General features: G+C 46.4%; 1 protein-coding gene across 1 annotated transcript; it reads right to left on the reverse strand.

The window, feature by feature from the left end:
• Positions 1-756: 756 nt before the first annotated feature.
• Positions 757-11,177, reverse strand: LOC143284443 (uncharacterized). Its single transcript, XM_076591078.1, has 3 exons — positions 4,781-11,177; positions 3,936-4,184; positions 757-3,536 (listed from the first exon to the last, which is right to left on the reverse strand). Exon 1 carries the CDS (start codon positions 11,039-11,041, stop codon positions 9,500-9,502), a length of 1,542 nt encoding a protein of 513 aa, XP_076447193.1. The 5' UTR covers positions 11,042-11,177; the 3' UTR covers positions 757-3,536; positions 3,936-4,184; positions 4,781-9,499.
• Positions 11,178-20,674: the final 9,497 nt, after the last annotated feature.

Genomic DNA, 20,674 nt, shown 5'->3' on the forward strand with positions numbered 1-20,674 from the left:
CGCTAACTAAATGAAGGCCAGTAAAGAAAGCTGTGTGTGTGTCTGTGTCATTTGGCCCTTGGATATGGAAAGCTATGTGTGTGTCTGTCTCATTTGGGCCTTGGATATGGAAAGATATGTGTGTGTCTGTCTCATTTGGGCCTTGGATATGGAAAGATATGTGTGTGTCTGTGTCATTTGGGCCTTGGATATGGAAAGCTATGTGTGTGTCTGTCTCATTTGGGCCTTGGATATGGAAAGATATGTGTGTCTGTGTGTCGTTGCTGTATAGGGAGATATGGAAAGCTGTGTGTGTGTGTGGTTTTGGTCTTGAATATGGAAAGCTCTGTGTGTGTGTGTTGTGTGTGTGTGTGTGGTTTTGGTCTTGAATATAGAAAGCTCTGTGTGTGTGTGTGTGAATGTGTGGTTTTGGTCTTGAATATGGAAAGCTGTGTGTATGTGTGTGTGTGTGGTTTTGGTCTTGAATATGGAAAGCTCTTTGTGTGTGTGTGTGTGTTTCTGTGTGTGTGTGTGTGGTTTTGGTCTTGAATATAGAAAGCTGTGTGTGTGTGTATGTGTGTGTGGTTTAGTCTTGAATATGGAAAACTCTGTGTATGTGTGTGTGAGTGTGTGTGTTTGTGTGTGTAATTTTGGTCTTGAATATGGAAAGCTCTGTGTGTGTGTGTGTGTGTGTGTGTGTGTGTGGTTTTGGTCTTGAATATAGAAAACTGTGTGTGGGTGTGTGTGTGTGTGGTTTTGGTCTTGAATATGGAAAGGTTTGTGTGTGTGTGTGTGTGTGTGTGTGTGTGTGTGTGGTTTTGGTCTTGAATTTGGAAACTCTGTGTGTGTGTGTATTTGTGTTTGTGTGTGGTTTGGGTCTTGGATATGGAAAGCTGTGTGTGTGTATCTGTGTCGTTGCCACATGGGGGGAGGGGGGGGGGGATATGGAAAGTTGTCTTGTTGCTACAGGTGGAAATGAAAAAAATTTGTCATGTCACATGAGGGATATGGAAAGTTGTTATTGTCACATGGGGGAAATGAAAAGTTGTGTCGTCACATGGAGGGATATGGAAGGTTGTGTTATTGTCACATGGGGGATATGGAAAGTTGTGTCGTCACATGGGGGATATGGAAGGTTGTGTCATTATCACATGGGGGATATGGAAAGTTGTGTCATCACATTGGGGGATATGGAAGGTTGTGTCATTATCACTTGGGGGATATGGAAAGTTGTGTCGTCACATGGGGGGATATGGAAAATTGTGTCATTATCACATGGGGGATATTGAAAGTTGTGTCGTCACATGGGGGGATATGGAAAGTTGTGTCATTGTCACATGGGGGATATTGAAAGTTGTGTTGTCACATGGGGGGATATGGAAAGTTGTGTCATTGTCACATGGGGGATATGGAAAGTTGTGTTGTCACATGGGGGGATATGGAAAGTTGTGTCAATGTCACAGGGGGGATATGGAAAGTTGTGTCATTTTCACATGGGGGATATGGAAAGTTGTGTCATTGTCACATGGGGGGATATGGAAAGTTGTCATGGTCACATGGAGGATATGGAAAGTTGTGTTGTCACATGGGGGGATATGGAAAGTTGTGTCATTGTCACATGGGGGATATGGAAAGTTGTCATGGTCACATGGGGGATATGGAAGGTTGTGTCATTGTCATATGGGGGATATGGAAATTTGTGTCGTCACATGGGGGGATATGGAAAGTTGTGTCATTGTCACATGGGGGATATGGAAAGTTGTGTCGTCACATGGGGGGATATGGAAAGTTGTGTTGTCACATGGGGGGATATGGAAAGTTGTGTCAATGTCACATGGGGGATATGGAAAGTTGTGTCATTGTCACATGGAGGGATATGGAAAGTTGTCATGGTCACATGGAGGATATGGAAAGTTGTGTTGTCACATGGGGGGATATGGAAAGTTGTGTCATTGTCACATGGGGGATATGGAAAGTTGTCATGGTCACATGGGGGATATGGAAGGTTGTGTCATTGTCACATGGGGGATATGGAAAGTTGTGTCGTCACATGGGGGGATATGGAAAGTTGTGTCATTGTCACATGGGGGGATATGAAAAGTTGTGTCGTCACATGGGGGGATATGGAAAGTTGTGTCGTCACATGGGGGATATGGAAAGCTGTGTCATTGTCACATGGAGGATATGGAAAATTGTGTCGTCACATGGGGGGATATGGAAAGTTGTGTCGTCACATGGGGGGATATGGAAAGTTGTGTCGTCACATGGGGGGATATGGAAAGTTGTGTCGTCACATGGGGGGATATGAAAAGTTGTGTCATTGTCAAATGGGGGGATATGGAAAGTTGTGTCGTCACATGGGGGGATATGAAAAGTTGTGTCGTCACATGGGGGGATATGGAAAGTTGTGTCGTCACATGGGGGATATGGAAAGTTGTGTCATTGTCACATGGAGGATATGGAAAATTGTGTCGTCACATGGGGGGATATGGAAAGTTGTCATTGTCACATGGAGGATATGGAAAGTTGTCTCGTCACATGGGGGGATATGGAAAGTTGTGTCATCACATGGGGGGATTGGATTGTAGAGGCTCAAGTGGTAAGGGATGGTGGTCATCGTTTTCCTTTTTCTTGGTAAATTTTATGGCATTTTGTGAATACTACACACCGTCTTTGGAAACAAATGTTGGCTGTTTTTTCAGGGAGAGAAACCTGTCATGACAAAAAGAGTCATACAATGCAATGCAGTACAATACAATACAGTACAATACAATATAATGTAATGCAGTACAATACAATACAATACAATACAATACAGTACAACACAATAAATTATGTACAAAGCTGCACCCCTCTGAGATACATCTCAATGAAAGCAGATACTGATAATGTGCACAGCTTCCTTCGTCCTTGAAACATTTTATGCACGGCTTAATGTTTTTAAAGGCATAAAATATATAATGTAAAGGACATTTGCATGTGACACTTATCTTTGACAGCATGTATTCCAAATTATTTTTTGTTGGTCTGATGTGTAAAAAAAAAGAGTAAAAATGGCTTGACGCAAACACTGTTGATTAACAGCAGGAAACTGAAGCTGTTTGATTTATCACTTCATTTCACCTGACACCTCTGTTCTTGCTCCTGCCACAGACGTCATGGAGACACCTTCCTTTGTATGGCGATGTGTGTGTGACTGACCTCCCTTTGTGTGGTAATATGTGTGTGTGATTGACCTCCCTTTGTGTGTATGTGTGTGTGTGTGATTGACCTCCCTTTGTGTGATGGTGTGTGATTGACCTCCCTTTGTGTGATGGTGTGTGACTGACCTCCCATTGTGTGGTAATGTGTGTGTGATTGACCTCTCTTTGTGGGATGGTGTGTGTGTGATTGACCTCCCTTTATGTGATAGTGTGTGTGTGTGTGTGTGTGACTGACCTCCCTTTGTGTGGTGATGTGTGTGTGATTTTGATGGTGTGTGACTGACCTCCCTGTGTGTGGTAATGTGTGTGTGTGACTGACCTGTCGTGTGATGATTGTGTGTGTGTGTGACTGACCTGTTGTGTGATTGTGTGTGTGTGACTGACCTGTTGTGTGATGATGTGTGTGTGACTGACCTGTTGTGTGATGATGTGTGTGTGACTGACCTGTTGTGTGATGATTGTGTGTGTGACTGACTTGTTGTGTGATGATGTGTGTGTGACTGACCTGTTGTGTGATGATGTGTGTGTGACTGACCTGTTTTGTGATGATTGTGTGTGTGTGACTGACCTGTTGTGTGATGATTGTGTGTGTGACTGACCTGTTGTGTGATGATTGTGTGTGTGTGACTGACCTGTTGTGTGATTGTGTGTGTGTGACTGACCTGTTGTGTGATGATGTGTGTGTGACTGACCTGTTGTGTGATGATTGTGTGTGTGACTGACTTGTTGTGTGATGATGTGTGTGTGACTGACCTGTTGTGTGATGATTGTGTGTGACTGACCTGTTGTGTGATGATTGTGTGTGTGTGACTGACCTGTTGTGTGATGATTGTGTGTGTGTGACTGACCTGTTGTGTGATGATGTGTGTGTGACTGACCTGTTTTGTGATGATTGTGTGTGTGTGACTGACCTGTTGTGTGATGATGTGTGTGTGTGACTGACCTGTTGTGTGATTGTGTGTGTGTGACTGACCTGTTGTGTGATGATTGTGTGTGACTGACCTGTTGTGTGATGATGTGTGTGTGACTGACCTGTTGTGTGATGATGTGTGTGTGACTGACCTGTTTTGTGATGATTGTGTGTGTGTGACTGACCTGTTTTGTGATGATTGTGTGTGTGTGACTGACCTGTTGTGTGATGATGATGTGTGTGACTGACCTGTTGTGTGATGATGTGTGTGTGACTGACCTGTTGTGTGATGATGTGTGTGTGACTGACCTGTTGTGTGATTGTGTGTGTGTGTGTGACTGACCTGTTGTGTGATGATGTGTGTGTGACTGACCTTCTTTTGTGTGATGATGTGTGTGTGACTTACCTGTTGTGTGATGATGTGTGTGTGTGACTTACCTGTTGTGTGATGATGTGTGTGTGTGACTGACCTGTTGTGTGATGATGTGTGTGTGACTGACCTGTTTTGTGATGATGTGTGTGTGACTGACCTGTTTTGTGATGATTGTGTGTGTGTGACTTACCTGTTGTGTGATGATGTGTGTGTGTGACTGACCTGTTGTGTGATGATGTGTGTGTGACTGACCTCTTGTGTGATGATGATGTGTGTGTCACTGACCTGTTGTGTGATGGAGTGTGTGTGACTGACCTCCCTTTGTATGGTGATGTGTGTGTGTGTAACTGACCTGTTCTGTGATGATGTGTGTGTGTGACTGACCTCTTGTGTGATGATGTGTGTGTGACTGACCTCCCTTTGTATGGTGATGTGTGTGTGTATATGTGTGAGGGGAAAGAAACGTAGTGGGTGTTTCAGGTTTCTGTAGGCAGGTGAAGTTCCTTGGTGTGGTTATTTGAGAGAGAGAATACAATATTAAGAAAAGAATAACTTATATTGTCTTGAAAACTTAAAACAGCTGTATATGAAAACTTTACTGTCTTGACATTGTCTGTGTGTAAGTGTGAAGAGCAATGTAGGTCAGTTTTCCAGTCCTAACATCCGTGTGTGTCTGTATTTGTAACAGCTGTACTTTACTGTCTTGACATTGTGTGTATGTATGAAGAGCCATGTATGTAAGTTTTCCAGTCGTAATATCTTTGTGTGTAACAGTTGCATATGTGAGCTTCTCAGGCTTATTTGTTTGATTACTTTTTATCTGTGTTCAATCATATAATGCATGTTGAACCCTTTACCACCAAGTGTTACAAACCAAGGAAAGCTCTCAGCACTGTTGGAATGAATTGGGTGAAATGGCTGAGAGGCCCTTGACAGAAAATGTGTGTAATTAAAAGAACAGGACATTATCTTATATCTACAGGAATGCTTATATCTGATAATGTATTGCATGAAAAAGTATTATGTACAGAATGTTGGGTGTATTCATGTTTACAGTCAGATGAATATTATTTGCTATAATCTGCTTTTCCCATTGCACATTTTTTTCTGCACAGTGCTCTGTTCTTGTTTTACGTTTTATTGATGCGGGAAGTTCCCTGTAGTGTGATTTTAAATGTCACAAATATTCACAGTTTTGCTCTTTCGTATACAAACATTTTGGTGGAGATGTTGATATTAAAGTAACGGACATGATTGATAATTGATTATGTTGTTATAACAGCATCAGAATGTTGGTTTTTGTGTAATTGATAGAGGATGAAGGTTGTAGTAGAAAGACGTAGTTAGGGGTTTGTGTAGGAGGATAGGAACTTTTCATTTTTATTGATATCTGTGGACAGTAAGAGTTGAGAAAAAAAGACAAGTGTTTAGATATATGTGTGTGCAGTATGGTTGAAAGCAAAGTCATCTGCCTCGTTCTGAAATCACAGTGTTTTCTCACTTCCATATCAAACCAGTGATCTGTTAATTTGTGACAACATGAATTTTGTTTTCGGACAATCAGCTTTCTACTTTTCTTGCTCATGCATCATGGAAGAATGTGTTCTTCATGCACTGAAATCCTCAACATAGAACAGGAAGACTGCAGTTTGTTTCCTTGTGTTTGAAGCCAATAGAAGAGAAGAGAATTGATTATGTTTTTATTACCAAGTGTACTGGGGTCATCAGGAATGGGGGTGGGGGGGGGGGGATACTATATAACAAAGTACAAACATAAATCAAAAATCATACACAAACATAGATACAGTAGAAATTAGGATACATATAAGTGCATATCAATAGAAAATGTAGATACAGTAGACATTAGGATATATACAAATGCATATCAACACACACACACACACACATATGTATGCATACATGCACAATAAAGTCTTTCTGGTCTTGAATAGGAAGTCAGCAGTTTGTGTTTTATTTGTGTTTGAAGCCAATAAAGAGTCCTTCAAGTCTTGATCTCTGGTTCGGTCAGCATCATCTTTGTACAGTCTGTTCAGTGTGCAGTCATCCTTTATCTCTGGACTTTTCCCCATAATTGTCCCCGTTTATCTGTGTAGTGTCAATCCTGTTCCTCTTGACTTTCTTTTTCCTAATTGTCCCCCTTTCTCTGTTGTACTCACCCTGTATCTCTCGACTCTTAATTGTTCCCCTTTATCTCTCTGTTGTATCCATGCTTTATCTTTTGACTCTTAATTGTTCCCCTTTATCTCTCTGTTGTATCCATGCTTTATCTTTTGACTCTTAATTGTTCCCCTTTATCTCTCTGTTGTATCCATGCTTTATCTTTTGACTCTTAATTGTTCCCCTTTATCTCTCTGTTGTATCCATGCTTTATCTTTTGACTCTTAATTGTTCCCCTTTATCTCTCTGTTGTATCCATGCTTTATCTTTTGACTCTTAATTGTTCCCCTTTATCTCTGTTGTATCCATGCTTTATCTTTTGACTCTTAATTGTTCCCCTTTATCTCTGTTGTATCCATGCTTTATCTCTGGACTTTATTCTTTCCTAATCATCTCCCTTTCTCTGTCTCTTCTTTCTTGTGTCTTGAATTGTTAGAATTTTCCAAAGTATTACAACTTTCAGATAAAAATAAGGGACAATGTTTTGTAACATACTGATATATGTACTTGTACATTTTTACTGGAGTTTGTTGTAGTGATTCTTCTCACATATTTTTTTGTCATTGAAATGAGTTTTGATTCATACTTCCCAGGTTCTGGGTCATTTGTTTGGAATGAGAACGCTTCATTTTCTACTTAAATATGTACTGAAAATCAGTTTGCTTTGTTGGTATATTTCATATTGTATGAAGTGATATTGATGCATAATTTTGCTTATACCTCAGACAATTCAGTTTGTGCAAGCAAGTATATCAATGTGTTCTGTACTTTGATGATTTTTAAGACACTTCTAGATGTGAGATAAGCTGCTTGAAAACTGCACTGCTTATAAGAAATACAACAACAAAAAATCTGATGAAAAAGCAGCAGCAAAGCTGCTGTCATTTACAAATGAGTTCTTTTCAGTGTTCTGAAATTTGAGGCAGTGCTTGTGGACTGCTGTAGAGGGAATAATCAAAGACATGACCACACGATAATGTAGGGTTAGGGTATATAGCAGTCCTGTGGACTGCTGTAGAGGGAATAATCAAGGACATGACCACACGATAATGTAGGGTTAGGGTATATAGCAGTCCTGTGGACTGCTGTAGAGGGAATAATCAAGGACATGACCACACGATAATGTAGGGTTAGGGTATATGGCAGTCCTGTGGACTGCTGTAGAGGGAATAATCAAGGACATGATCACAAGATAATGTAGGGTTAGGGTATATAGCACTCCTGTGGACTGTTGTAGAGGGAATAATCAAGGACATGACCTCAAGATAATGTAGGGTTAGGGTATATAGCAGTTCTGTGGACTGCTGTAGAGGGAATAATCAAGGACATGATCAAACAGAATGTAGGGTTAGGGTATATAGCAGTCCAGTGGACTGCTGTAGATGGAATAATCAAGGACATAGCCTCAAGAGAATGTAGAGGTAATAATTAAGGACATGACTTCAAGAGAATGTAAAGTTAGGGTATATATGTAGAGGCAATAATAAAGGACATAACCTCAAGAGAATTTAGGGTATATAGCAGTCTTGTGGACTGCTGTAGAGGGAATAATCTAGGACATGACCTCAAGATAATGTAGGGTATATAGCAGTCCAGTGGACTGCTGTAGAAGGAATGATCAAGGACATGACCTCAAGAAAATGTGATGATGGAGTCTCCCTTCGGTCTGACGGATGAGTAGGCAGGCAGGCTTATCTGTTGGTGTGTGTCCTCATATGGGAGAAGAGGCCGATTCTGGATGCACAGCACTTCCCACAGGTGTTGCAAGGGAAAACGTCTCCAGAAGTTGAGCCCTGCTTCCTTTGCTCACGCTTCTCCTTAATGGCTAGCGTTCTCTTGTTTTCAAATGTCTTTATGCCACTAGAGCACACCATCCTCCAGCGACAGCAGTCAAGGGCATCAGTTTCCCAGGAAGCGATGTCTATGTCCGAGGCTTTGAGGTTTGTCTTCAAGGTGTCCTTGAAGCGCTTCCAGGGTCTTCCAAGTTCACGGTGGCCTTCCTTCAGCTGGCCATGCAAAAGCATCTTCGGGATCCTGCTGTCTGTCATGCGGACAACGTGTCCTGTCCAGCGTAGCTGGCACTGGATCAGCAGGCTTTCAATGTTGGGCAGGCTGCTCCTCTCTAGGACCTGGAGGTTGGAGACCCTGTCTTGCCTCTTTATGCCGAGGATCTTTCGTAGGCATCTCTGGTGAAACTGCTCAAGTTGTTAAAAGTGACGGCGATACGTCGTCCATGTTTCACAGTAGTACAACAAGGTGGTCAGCACAATAGCTCTGTAGGTTTTCATCTTGGTGCTGAGCCTGATGCCTTTGTTGTTCCACAGCCTGTTGTTGAGTCTGCCAAAGACTGAGCTGGCCTTGGTGATGCGCAGCGTCACTTTTGCATCAAGGGCTCCGTTGCTGCATAGGTTGCTGCCAAGGTTGCAAAACTTGTCGACTGACTTGATCTCTGTGTCATTGATCTTGATTGCAGGTGGGGGTTAGGCACTGGCGTTCAGTGAGCTAGCCGCGTGGTACATGGACTCGGTCTTGCTGAGGCTGATGGTGAGTCCAAAGCGCCTGCAGGAGGTTGAGAACCTGTCCATAATGAACTGCATGTCCTCATGGGGGTGTGCAGCAAGTGTGCAGTCATCAGCGAAAAGGAACTCTCTCTTCAGTGCCTCAAACACCCTGGACCTGGCATGGAGTCGCCACAAGTTGAAAAGTTTGCCATCTGTACGAAACTGAATGTAGATGCCCCGGTCACAGTCATGGAAGGCATCAATCAGCATGGCAGAGAAGAGAATGGAGAACAGTGTGGGTGCCAAGACGCAGCCCTGCTTCACTCCATTTACCACAGGGAACGGATCCGACATGTCAGTATTTTCCTGTACTCGCGCCTGCATGCCATCGTGGAAAGACGCAATCAGCTGGATTAGCCTCTCTGAGCAGCCGAACTGTAGGAGGATCTCGGCGGTTCACTGTGTCAAAGGCCTTAGTCAGGTCTACAAAGACCATGTGGAGTTCCTTGTTCTGCTCACGGCACTTCTCTTGCATCTGGCATACAGCAAACACCATGTCACATGTTCCCCTGCCTGAGCGGAAGCCGCACTGTGCTTCAGGGATGACTGTGTTGAAGACATGGTCAACCAGTCTGTTCAGTATGATGCGGGTGAAGATCTTGCCGGCGATGCGGAGGAGAGAGATTCCCTGGTTGTTATCGCAGGATGCTTTGTCTCCCTTCCGTTTGTAAATGTGGACAATAGAATCATCCTTGAAATCTTGGGGGACCTCCCCTCTCTCCCAGATAGACTGGAACAGGGTGGTCAGCTTGTCTGTCAGCACCTCGCCTCCATACTTGCAGATGTCAGCCTGGTTTCCATCCACTCCTGGTGCTTTTCCTGACATTGTCAGCTTCAGGACCTTCTGGGTCTCGATCTTGGTGGGAGGGGCAGCTAGCGAGTCGTTGACTGGTAGCTGTGGAAGGGCTGCAATTGCCTCGTCAGATACGGACGAGTCCCTGTTCAGGAGGGTGTTGAAGTGCTCTGCCCAGCGGGCAAGGATGTCTTTCTTGTCTGTCAGGAGGGTGGTCTGGTCCGAGGCTCGGACAGGGGTTGATCCTGTGACTCTCGGCCCATACACAACACGGAGACCATCATGGAAAGTCTTCATGTCGTGAGCATCTGCAGCGGACTGAAGCTCTTCGGACTTTCTATCCCACCAGGTGTTCTTCATCTCACGCAGCCTCCTCTGTACAAGTTGCCTGGTTTGCAAGAACTGGTTCTCCTTCCTCTGACAGTCTTTATCGGAAATGTGATCCTGATGCCGTATATGCAGTGTGTTCAGGAGCTTGGAGATTCCAGAGTCGTTCTCGTCAAACCAGTCTTTGTGGCTCCTCTGTACAAAGCCGAGTGTGTCAGCTGCTGCTGTGTACACAGCATCTCTAAAGGTGCTCCATACCTCTTCTACATCAGTCGATGCAGGAATTTCATGGAGAGTTACTTGGATTTGCTGCTGTAGCACGTCCTTGGTGATAGGGAGGCGGTGGATGTTCAGCTTCCTAGGGGGTTTCTGCCTGGCTGGTTGGAGCTTGCGTGCAAGTCTGATGTTCATCTTGCTGCGTACCAGGCGATGGTCCGACCAACAAACTGCTCCTCTCATGCAGCGTGTAATGGAAACATCACCTCTGCCCCACTGCCGGACAATCACATAGTCCAGCATGTGCCATTGTTTGGAGCGGGGATGCATCCATGTGTTCTTGTACTTGTTCGCTTGCTGGAAGAGGATATTGGTTATGGTCAGTCCATGCTGCGCACAGATCGAGAGCAAAAGCAGTCCGTTGGAGCTGCACTTGCCAGTGCTGTGTTGTGCTGTCCTAGGACTTTGGCCACGAGGAGAAGTCCACGCCGACGCGGGCATTGAAATCCCCAAGGATGATCAGCCTGTCCTTTCTGTCTACCGCTGAAATGGTGCGGCTGATCTCCTCATAGAAAACTTCTTTGATGTCATCAGGGTTGGTCATCGTCGGGACATAGCAGCTGATGACTGTGGCGAAGCGATCCTTGGACAGCTTCAGACCTAGGGTCATCAGCCTGTCGTTTATCCCACGTGGAAGGCTGTCAAGCTGTCGTGCAAGTTTGGTTCGTATGGCAAAGCCCACGCCTGAGATTCTTGGGGTGCCATCTGGCTTCCCAATGCAGTAGAAGGTGTAGCCCCCTCCAACTTCCTCCAGCTGGGTTTCACCCGCAAACCTGGTTTCGCTCAGGGCTGCTATGTACACCTGGTACCGATCAAGCATTTTAGCAATGAGCACTCTGCGTCTTTCTGGTCTGTCGTCTCTGTCCAAGAGGGTGCGTACATTCCAGGCACCCAGAGTCAAGGCATGACTCCTGGTTCTTTTGTTCTGTTGTTTTCGACCGCTATTGTTGGATGTGCAAGTAGGTGCGGTTTCCTACTAGGTACTAGGTGAGGCAGGCTTTGTTTGGGGATCATTTTATCTCCCCTTCCCCATGTGGGGAGAGCAGTGCTGTCCCTAAAAAGGGCTGCTCTGACACTGTGGGAGGATACGGGCGCCGCATCTGCCCCAGTCTACGGCGGACGACCATCACCCCACAGCCGCCGTGCAGAGTCGTGATTAGGAACTGCCAGCAGCATCCTCTGCCTGTCCCCGTTACCACTTCTCCATTGCCGCAGGGCTTGGGAAAGCTGGGTGTTGAAGGGCTCGTCGTTCCGACATTAGCCTGGTTGCCTGACCAGCACAGGTGACTTTTTTTTAGTGAGGAGGAGTTGTGGAGTCCCTTCCCCACTCACCTACCGACGCTCACAGTCCCACAGGTGCAGATACTGCCACGTGTAGGACGGCCTCGGCAGGTGCAGGTTTTTTCTTCGGAGCTCCGTCTCCGAGGGGGACTTCCAGCCAAGGATAAGAGCTGCCCCTGCCCTTTGGTCATCCTCTTCCACCTTCACAGCCGTTGGGAAAGGTTTCCTCCTCGCCTGGTCCGTCGTTGGGAGACTTCACATGCGGCAGGTAGTACTGGGTTACATGGCACCAGTAGCAAGGGCTATGCCTCTGACCTGACACACAAGAGAATGTAGGGTTAGGGTATATAGCAGTGTGGACTGCTGTAGAGGGAATAATCAAGGACATAACCTCAAGATAATGTAGGGTATATAGCAGTCCAGTGGACTGCTGTAGAGGAATTAATCAAGGACATGATCACAAGATAATGGTGTGTGTCCGTCGAGATCGATGATGACCATCGTTGTCATCCAGCTGGGGGATGGGGGGAGGGTGGTGGTGGGGTGGGGGGGAGGATGCTAATGAATCTATCTGTGAATGCGCAGAGGGCTGAATAGTCCAATCTGCGCACGAAATGTTCGCTGACAGTTGGGGCAGACAAAGACAGGCATACCATTGTCAGGGAGCTTGTTTGCCCGTGACTTTCTGGCCTGCCTCTTCTGAACAGCTGCAGCAGTCCTGTTGGCCTCGCACAACCTGGCGCCTTTGTGCACAGCAGCACGCCATTTGTCACAGTCCACTGCAGATTCCTCCCAGGAGTCAGGGTTGATATCAAACGCTTTCAGAGAGACTTTCAGAGTATCTCTGAAGCGCTTCTTCTGACCTCCATGTGATCTCTTCCCTTGTTGCAGCTCGCCATAGAAGAGCCTTTTGGGCAGCCGATGGTCTGGCATGTGCGCCACGTGTCCAGCCCAGCGAAGCTGGGACTGCATCAGGATGGTGAAGATGCTGGGAAGGGTGGCTTTTGCGAGCACCTCTGTGTCTGGGGTCTTGTCTTGCCACTTGATGTTCAGTAGCTTCCTGAGGCATGTTGTGTGGAAGTGGTTCAGCTTCTTGGCATGTCGTTGGTACACTGTCCAAGTTTCGCAGGCGTACAGTAGTGTGGGGAGAACTACTGCTCTGTAGACTTTTAGCTTGGTCTCAAGACTAATGCCTCTTCTGTTCCAGACATTTGCACTGAGTCTACCAAAAGTTGCGCTTGCTCTTGCAATCCTGACGTTCACTTCATCGTCGATGGTCGCATTTCGTGACAGTGTGCTGCCAAGGTATATGAACCGCTCCACCGCACTGAGTCTCTGACCGTTGACTGTGATGTTGGGCTCAACGTAGGGTTTCCCTGGGGCTGGCTGATGGAGAACTTCAGTTTTCCTCGTGCTGATGGTAAGGCCGAAGTTCCTGCTGGCAGTGGCAAACTTGTCAACGCTGAGTTGCATGTCAGCTTCAGATCCAGCGTTGAGGGCACAATCATCAGCAAACAAAAAGTCTCTGATGATGTCTGTCATGACCTTCGTTTTTGCTTGAAGCCTTCTGAGGTTAAACAACTTACCATCTGTTCGGTACTTTAGGCCGATTCCAACATCGCCATCTCTGAAGGCATCAGTAAGCATTGCAGAGAACATGAGGCTGAACAGCGTTGGAGCCAGGACGCAGCCTTGCTTGACACCATTTGTGACAGCAAAAGGAGCAGATGTTTCGCCTTTGTCCTGGACTCGAGCCTGCATGCCTTCATGGAATTGGCTGACCAAGGAAATAAATTTCCGAGGGCATCCGTACTTGGCCATGATCTTCCACAGTCCCTCTCTACTCACGGTGTCGAAGGCCTTAGTGAGGTCGACATAGGTGGAGAACAGATCAGCATTTTGCTCCTGACATTTCTCTTGCAGCTGCCTTGCAGCAAACACCATGTCGGTGGTTCCGCGCTCTTTCCGGAATCCACATTGGCTCTCAGGCAAATGACCTTGGTCAAGGTGTGCTGTGAGGCGGTTTAGTAGGATCCTGGCAAGTATCTTGCCTGCGATGGAGAGCAAGGAAATGCCCCGATGGTTATCACAGGCTTGCCGGTTCCCCTTTCGCTTGTACAAGTGAATGATAGATGCATCTTTGAAATCCTGGGGGATTGTCTCTTCTTTCCACATGAGTGAGTACAGCTGTTAGAGCTTCTCAGTCAGCACAGTGCCTCCATCCTTGTAGACCTCTGCTGGTATGGAGTCTGAGCCAGGTGCTTTGCCACTGGATAGCAGACGAATTGCTTTCTGGGTCTCAAGAGGTGTTGGCGGATCGTCCAGTGCTTCGTTGATGGGGACTTGTGGGAGACGGTCTATGGCTTCATCATTTATGGAGGAAGGGCGATTTAAGACACTGTTGAAGTGCTCAGCCCAGCGTTCGAGAATTTTCTCCTTCTCGGTGATCAAGGTATTCCCATCTGCACTGAGGAGGGGGGATGATCCTGAGGATGTGGGGCCGTAGACTTCTTTTAAGGCATCATAGAACCTCTTCATATCGTGCCTGTCAGCATATCCCTGGATCTCATCAGCTTTGTCACTCAGCCACTTATCCTGCATCTGGCGTAACTTTTGCTGAACAGTCCTGCGGATGGCATCGTACACATCCTTTTTTGATGTGGACTTTGGGTTGCTCAGGTAGGCTTGATGCAGACGGCGTTTCTCATCCAGAAGCTGCTTGATTTCATCACAGTTTTCATCAAACCAGTCTTTGTGCTTTCTGGACATGGGTCTCAGGGTCTCTGAAGCTGTACTATAGATCAGCTCACGCAGGGTCCTCCAGTCAAACTCCACATTCTGGTTGTCCAGAGAGGCGGATTCCAGACGATCTTCCAGCAGCTCCACAAAGGACTGTTTGATGGTGATGTTTTTCAGCTTAGCGATGTTGAGCCGTTTTGGAGCCTTCTGGCCTTGGGGGCGTCTCTTGGGCTGGATTCGAATATTCAGCTTCGAGACTACAAGGCGATGGTCTGTCCAACACTCGGCGCCGCACATGGTCTTTGGTACACGTACATCTTGCCTATCCCTTTTCCTGACGATGACACAATCGATGAGATGCCAATGCTTTGAGCGAGGGTGCATCCATGACGTCCTGTTACGGGTAGGGAGGCAGAAAACTGTGTTGGTTATCAGCAGTTCGTGCTCTGCACAGGTCTGAAGCAAAAGCAATCCATTTGGGTTGCAGTGGCCCACACCGTGCTTTCCAATCACTCCATCCCAGGAGATGTAGTCAGAGCCAACTCTAGCATTGAAGTCCCCAAGAATGATGAGCTTGTCTGCTTTAGGGATGGCAGCAATGACAGAGTGAAGGTCCTCGTAGAACTTCGCCTTCACTTCATCCGGGTTGGTCATGGTTGGGGCGTAGGCACTGACAATGGTGAGGTGCTTCTGGCCAGATGCCAGTGGGAGTTTCATGGTCATAAGCCTATCGTTGACTCCCTTTGGGATTCCAGCTAGCTTGCTGACAAGTGCTGTTTTTACTGCAAAACCAACGCCAGCCTCACGTCGCTCTTCGCTTCCTCGTCCACTCCAGAAGAAGGTGTAACCAGATCCCCGTTCACAGAGCTCGCCTTCACCTGCAAGCCGAGTCTCACTCAAGGCTGCGATGTCAATGTTGTATCTGGCGAGTTCGGATGCAACTAGTGCCGTTCTCCTTTGGTGTCTGTCCGCGTTATCTCTGTCCAGGAGAGTCCTTATGTTCCAAACACCAATGGTGAGAGGAACGATCCTTGTTTTTTTCATTTCTTTCTTGTTGTTTCGACCGCTGATGTAGGGTCCCCGCCAGCCGCGGTATGCTGGCCAGGGTGATATGGAGCAGGCAATTTTTAGGGCACCTTTTCTAGCCCCTTCCTCATGCCAGGGAGGTGAGCAGTGCATTCCTAAAGAGGGCTGCTCAGACGCTCAGACGGCTGCCGAGCTCCATCGCTGCTCCTGTCGACGAAGAACGACCCTATGGCCTGAGCCGCCTGCGTGCAGGTCTGCGACTGCGACTGCCAGTGTACCCACACCTGTCGTTTCGTCGCTCGCCTGTCGCCACAGGACTTGGGGGTGATGAAATGATGAAGGATGAAAGGTCATTTTGGATGACTGATGACTTGTGCGATGAGTTTGTTTAAAGTGAAGAGGAGTTGCGCAACGTCAACCTCACTCTCTCGTCCGGGTCCACCAATTTCCAGTGGCAAGACTAAGTCGAGACGACTGGAGGATGAGCACGGATGCAGTGGATGACCAAGATATCCTTTCGGTGTCTCATCTTGCTCTCTGCACTCCACAGTGCGTTGCTGTAACCGCCTTCCTCTCCGTTGAACCGATAGGTTTCTTCCGCAGATTCTGCCGGATCCAGACTTCGCATGCATGGGTAGACACACCCCGGGGGCCAACTGCGTGTGGCATGCACACAGCACAGTGGAGCTAGATGGCCGTCGGTGGCTCTCCTGAGCCAACGCCCTTTTATGGATCTCCATAAGGGTGTCTAGCCACCCGCCTCACCAGTCCCGGAAGGGAGCGGTGGGAGTGCCGGTTTAGTCGCCGGCAACCCGACCCTGAACAGGTTGTACTGGATTACAGGTTACCAGTAGCAGATCTAATGACCTGACCAGACATACAAGATAATGCAGGGTTAGGGTATATAGCAGTCCTGTGGACTGTTGTAGAGGGAATAATCAAGGACATAATCAGACATAATGTAGGGTTAGGGTATATAGCAGTCCTGTGGACTGCTGTAGAGAGAATAATCAAGGACATAATCACAAGGTAATGTGGGGTTAGGGTATATAGCAGTCCTGTGGACTGCTGTAGAGAGAATAATCAAGGACATAATCACAAGGTAATGTGGGGTTAGGGTATATAGCAGTCCAGTGGACTGCTGTAGAGAGAATAATCAAGGACATGATCACAAGGTAATGTAAGGTTCAGGTATATTGTGGACTGCTGTAGAGGGAATAATCAAGGACATGACCACAAGATAATGTGGGGTTAGGGTATATAGCAGTCATGTACACTGCTGTAGAGGGCATAATCAAGGACGTCCTTGTCTGTGGTAGGCATTGAATTAAATCCATTTTCTGTCGAGGTGTTTTGTGTGCGCCATGTGTGTGTGTGTGTGTACAGACGTGTCTAGGGGGGGGGGGGGGGGTTGTGTGCTTGCGCAAAAGGTGGGTATTAAAGCCTTGGATTTCTTGATAAGAAATAAGACTTACACTCTGGGAAGTGTAAGTCTTATTTCTTATCAAGAAATCCAAGGCTTTAATACCCACCTTTTGCGCAAGCACACAACCCCCCCCCCCCCCCCAGACACGTCTGTACACACACACACACACACACACACACTGTTAGGACGGTCACAGCAAAGCTAAAAGTGCAGCAAGGAAGCAGAAGACAGGTAGGACACCAACAACCAAACAGGACAATTGACTAGGAGAAACTTGATGTTCTTACATTGAAAGCTTTTCGTAGGATGATGTCTTTTGAGCAGTTGTTTTGGTGTCAACAGGGACGATTATTGTGTGGGTCTGAGGTTCAAATGCTATTGACAGGGATCATACCGGCTTGTAAAGGTTTTTAAAGAATTTGTAAAGAAAAAAAAATTAGACTCGCCCTTAAAAAAACAAAAAAACTTTAAATGTTTCTTTTAATGACCCAGGTTTGTGAAGTTTTTTTTTTTCCGGCTCTATATTGTGCATGTATGTATGATAGTCATGTCCAACAATGACCATCAAAACAGCAGAAGAGAGTGTCATCCCCACCCTCTCAGCCAAAGGGCTTTAGGACAGTTGGATTTGGATAGTCTCCAAAGGGCAACTAGCCCCCAAGGCTGCAGCTCGAAGAGCCATTGCAATCTTGCCTCCTGGCTTACGAGTCACAGCCGTTCGCATAAGACTAAGCTGTAAATGAATTCCCATTGCAAAGGTGAAACCATTGATCAATTTCTTGCTTTACTGCTGACCCAGATTGTAAGCTTACGTCAGTCTCTGACAAAAGCCAAGCACTGAGCCATAAGCTTGTGGCATGTTGCAGTCACTTCAGCACATCACCTTCAAAGCGGACCGTCGTGAATTATGTCTCTGTTATATTATGGACAAAGAAACTGTACTTCTGTCATGTCAGTGACAACGCACAGCAGCAAAATGTTCTGCATGAATTTCAAGTTGAAATTAAAATCAAACTGTTTATGAAAAAAAATTCAAAAGGATTTATCCTGACTGAAAGCAGAGGACGTAAGCCAGCACTCAAACTGCTGCACACTTCACATGGGTTCCCTACTTCCTAGGTTTACAGCACTCAAACTACTGCACACTTCACTTGGGTTCCCTACTTCCTAGGTTTACAGCACTCAAACAACTGCACACTTCACATGGGTTCCCTACTTCCTAGGTTTACAGCACTCAAACTACTGCACATTTCACATTGGTTCCCTGCTTCCTAGTTTTACAGTACTCAAACTACTGCACACTCACATGGGTTCCCTACTTCCTAGTTTTACAGCACTCAAACTGCTGCACACTTCACATGGGTTCCTAACTTCCAAGTCTTAGAGCACTCAAACTGCTGCACACTTCACATGGGTTCCCAGCTTCCTAGGTTTGCAGCACTCGAAATGCTGCACACTTCACATGGGTTCCCTACTTCCTAGATTTACAGCACTCAAACTGCTGCTTACTTCACATGGGTTCCTTACTTCCAAGTCTTCAGGCACTCAAACTGCTGCACACTTCACATGGGTTCCCTTCTTCTAAGTCTTACAGCACTCAGACTACTGCACACTTCACATGAGTTCCCTACTTCCTAGTTTTACAGCACTCAAACTACTGCACACTTCACATGGGTTCCCTATTTCCTAGTTTAAAATTTTGTGGCCTTTGGTGATTTCGAGGTTTTGAAAAAAGTGGCAAAAACCAGTATCGGCCATTCTTGATCTGGCCCCCTCTTTCATTGTGGTCCCCTCTTCCATTAATTGTCCCATCTTTCATTGTGGTCCCCTCTTCTATTATTTGCCCCCTCTTCCATTAATTGTCCCCTCTTTCATAGTGGTCCCCTCTTCTGTTAATTGCCCCCTCTTCCATTGATTGTTCCCCCTTTCAATGTGGTCTCCTCTTCCATTGATTGTCCCCTCTGGTTCCCTCTTCCATTGTGGTCCCCTCTTCCATTTATTGTCGCCTCTTCCATTGTGCTCCCCTCTTCCATTTATTTTCCACTCTCCCATAGTGGTCTCCTCTTCCATTTATTGTCCACTCTTCCATTGTGGTCCCCTCTTCCATTGTCCTCTTTCATTGTGGTCCCCTCTTCCATTGTGGTCCCCTCTTCCATTGTGGTCCCTTCTTCCATTGTGGTCCCTTCTTCCATTAATTGTCTCCTCTTTCCTTGTGGTCCCCTCTTCCATTAATTGTCCCCTCTTCCATTTATGGTACCCTCTTTCATTGTGGCCCCCTCTTCCATTGAAGTCGCATCTTCCATTTATTGTCCTCTCTCATTGTGGTCCTCTCTTCCATTTATTGTCCCCTCTTCCATTGTGGTCCCCTCTTCCATTTATTGTCCTGTCTTCCATATATTGTCCCCTCTTCCATTTATTGTCCCCTCTTCCATTGTGGTCCCCTCTTCCATTTATTGTCCCTCTTCCATTTATTATCCCCTCTTTCATTGTGGTCCCCTCTTTCATTGTGTCCCCTTCTTCCATTTATTGTCCCCTCTTCCATTAATTGTCCCCTCTTCCATTGTGTTCCCCTCTTCCATTAATTGTCCCCTCTTCCATTGTGTTCCCCTCTTCCATTTATTGTCCCCTCTTCCATTGTGGTCCCCTCTTTCATTTATTGTCCCCTCTTCCATTGTGGTCCCCTCTTTCATTTATTGTCCCCTCTTCCATTGTGGTCCCCTCTTCCATTTATTGTCCCGTCTTCCATATATTGTCCCCTCTTCCATTGTGGTCCCCTCTCCCATTTATTGTCCCCTCTTTCATTGTGGTCCCCTCTTCCATCAGTTGTCCCCTCTTCCATCAGTTGTCCCCTCTTCCATTAAGGTCCCGTTTTCCATTTATTTCCCCTCTTCCATTTATTGCCCCTCTTCCATTGTGGTCTTCTCTTCCATTGTGGTCCCCTATTCCATCATGGTCCCCTCTTCCATTGTGGTCCCCTCTTCCATTGATTGTCTCCTCTTGAGGTCCCCTCTTCCATTTATTGTCCTTATTGTCCCCTCTTCCATTTTGGTCCCCTCTTCCATTTATTGTCCCCTCTTCCATCGTGGTCCCCTCTTCCATTTATTGTCCCCTCTTTCATTCAGGTCCCCTCTTCCATTGTGGTCCCCTCTTCCATTTATTGTCCCCCCTTCCATTGTGGTCCCCTCTTCTATTTATTGTCCTATATTCCATTTATTGTCCCCTCTTTCGTTGAGGTCCCCTCTTCCATTTATTGTCCCCTCTTCCAGTGTGGCCCCCTCTTCCATTGTGTTCCCCTCTTCCATTGTGGTCCCCTCTTCCATTGTGGTCCCCTCTTCCATTTATTGTCCCCTCTTCCATCGTGGTCCCCTCTTCCATTTATTGTCCTCTCTTTCATTCAGGTCCCCTCTTCCATTAATTGTTCCCTCTTCCATTGTGGTCCTCTCTTCCATTTATTGTCCCCTCTTTCGTTGAGGTCCCCTCTTCCATTCATTGTCCCCTCTTCCATTCATTGTCCCGTCTTCCATTCATTGTCCCCTCTTCTATTAATTCTCCCCTCTTCCTTTGTGGTCCCCTCTTCCATTTATTGTCCCCTCTTTCGTTGA

This window comes from Babylonia areolata, chromosome 8 (assembly GCF_041734735.1).
Source record: "Babylonia areolata isolate BAREFJ2019XMU chromosome 8, ASM4173473v1, whole genome shotgun sequence".
NCBI lineage: Eukaryota > Metazoa > Mollusca > Gastropoda > Neogastropoda > Buccinidae > Babylonia > Babylonia areolata.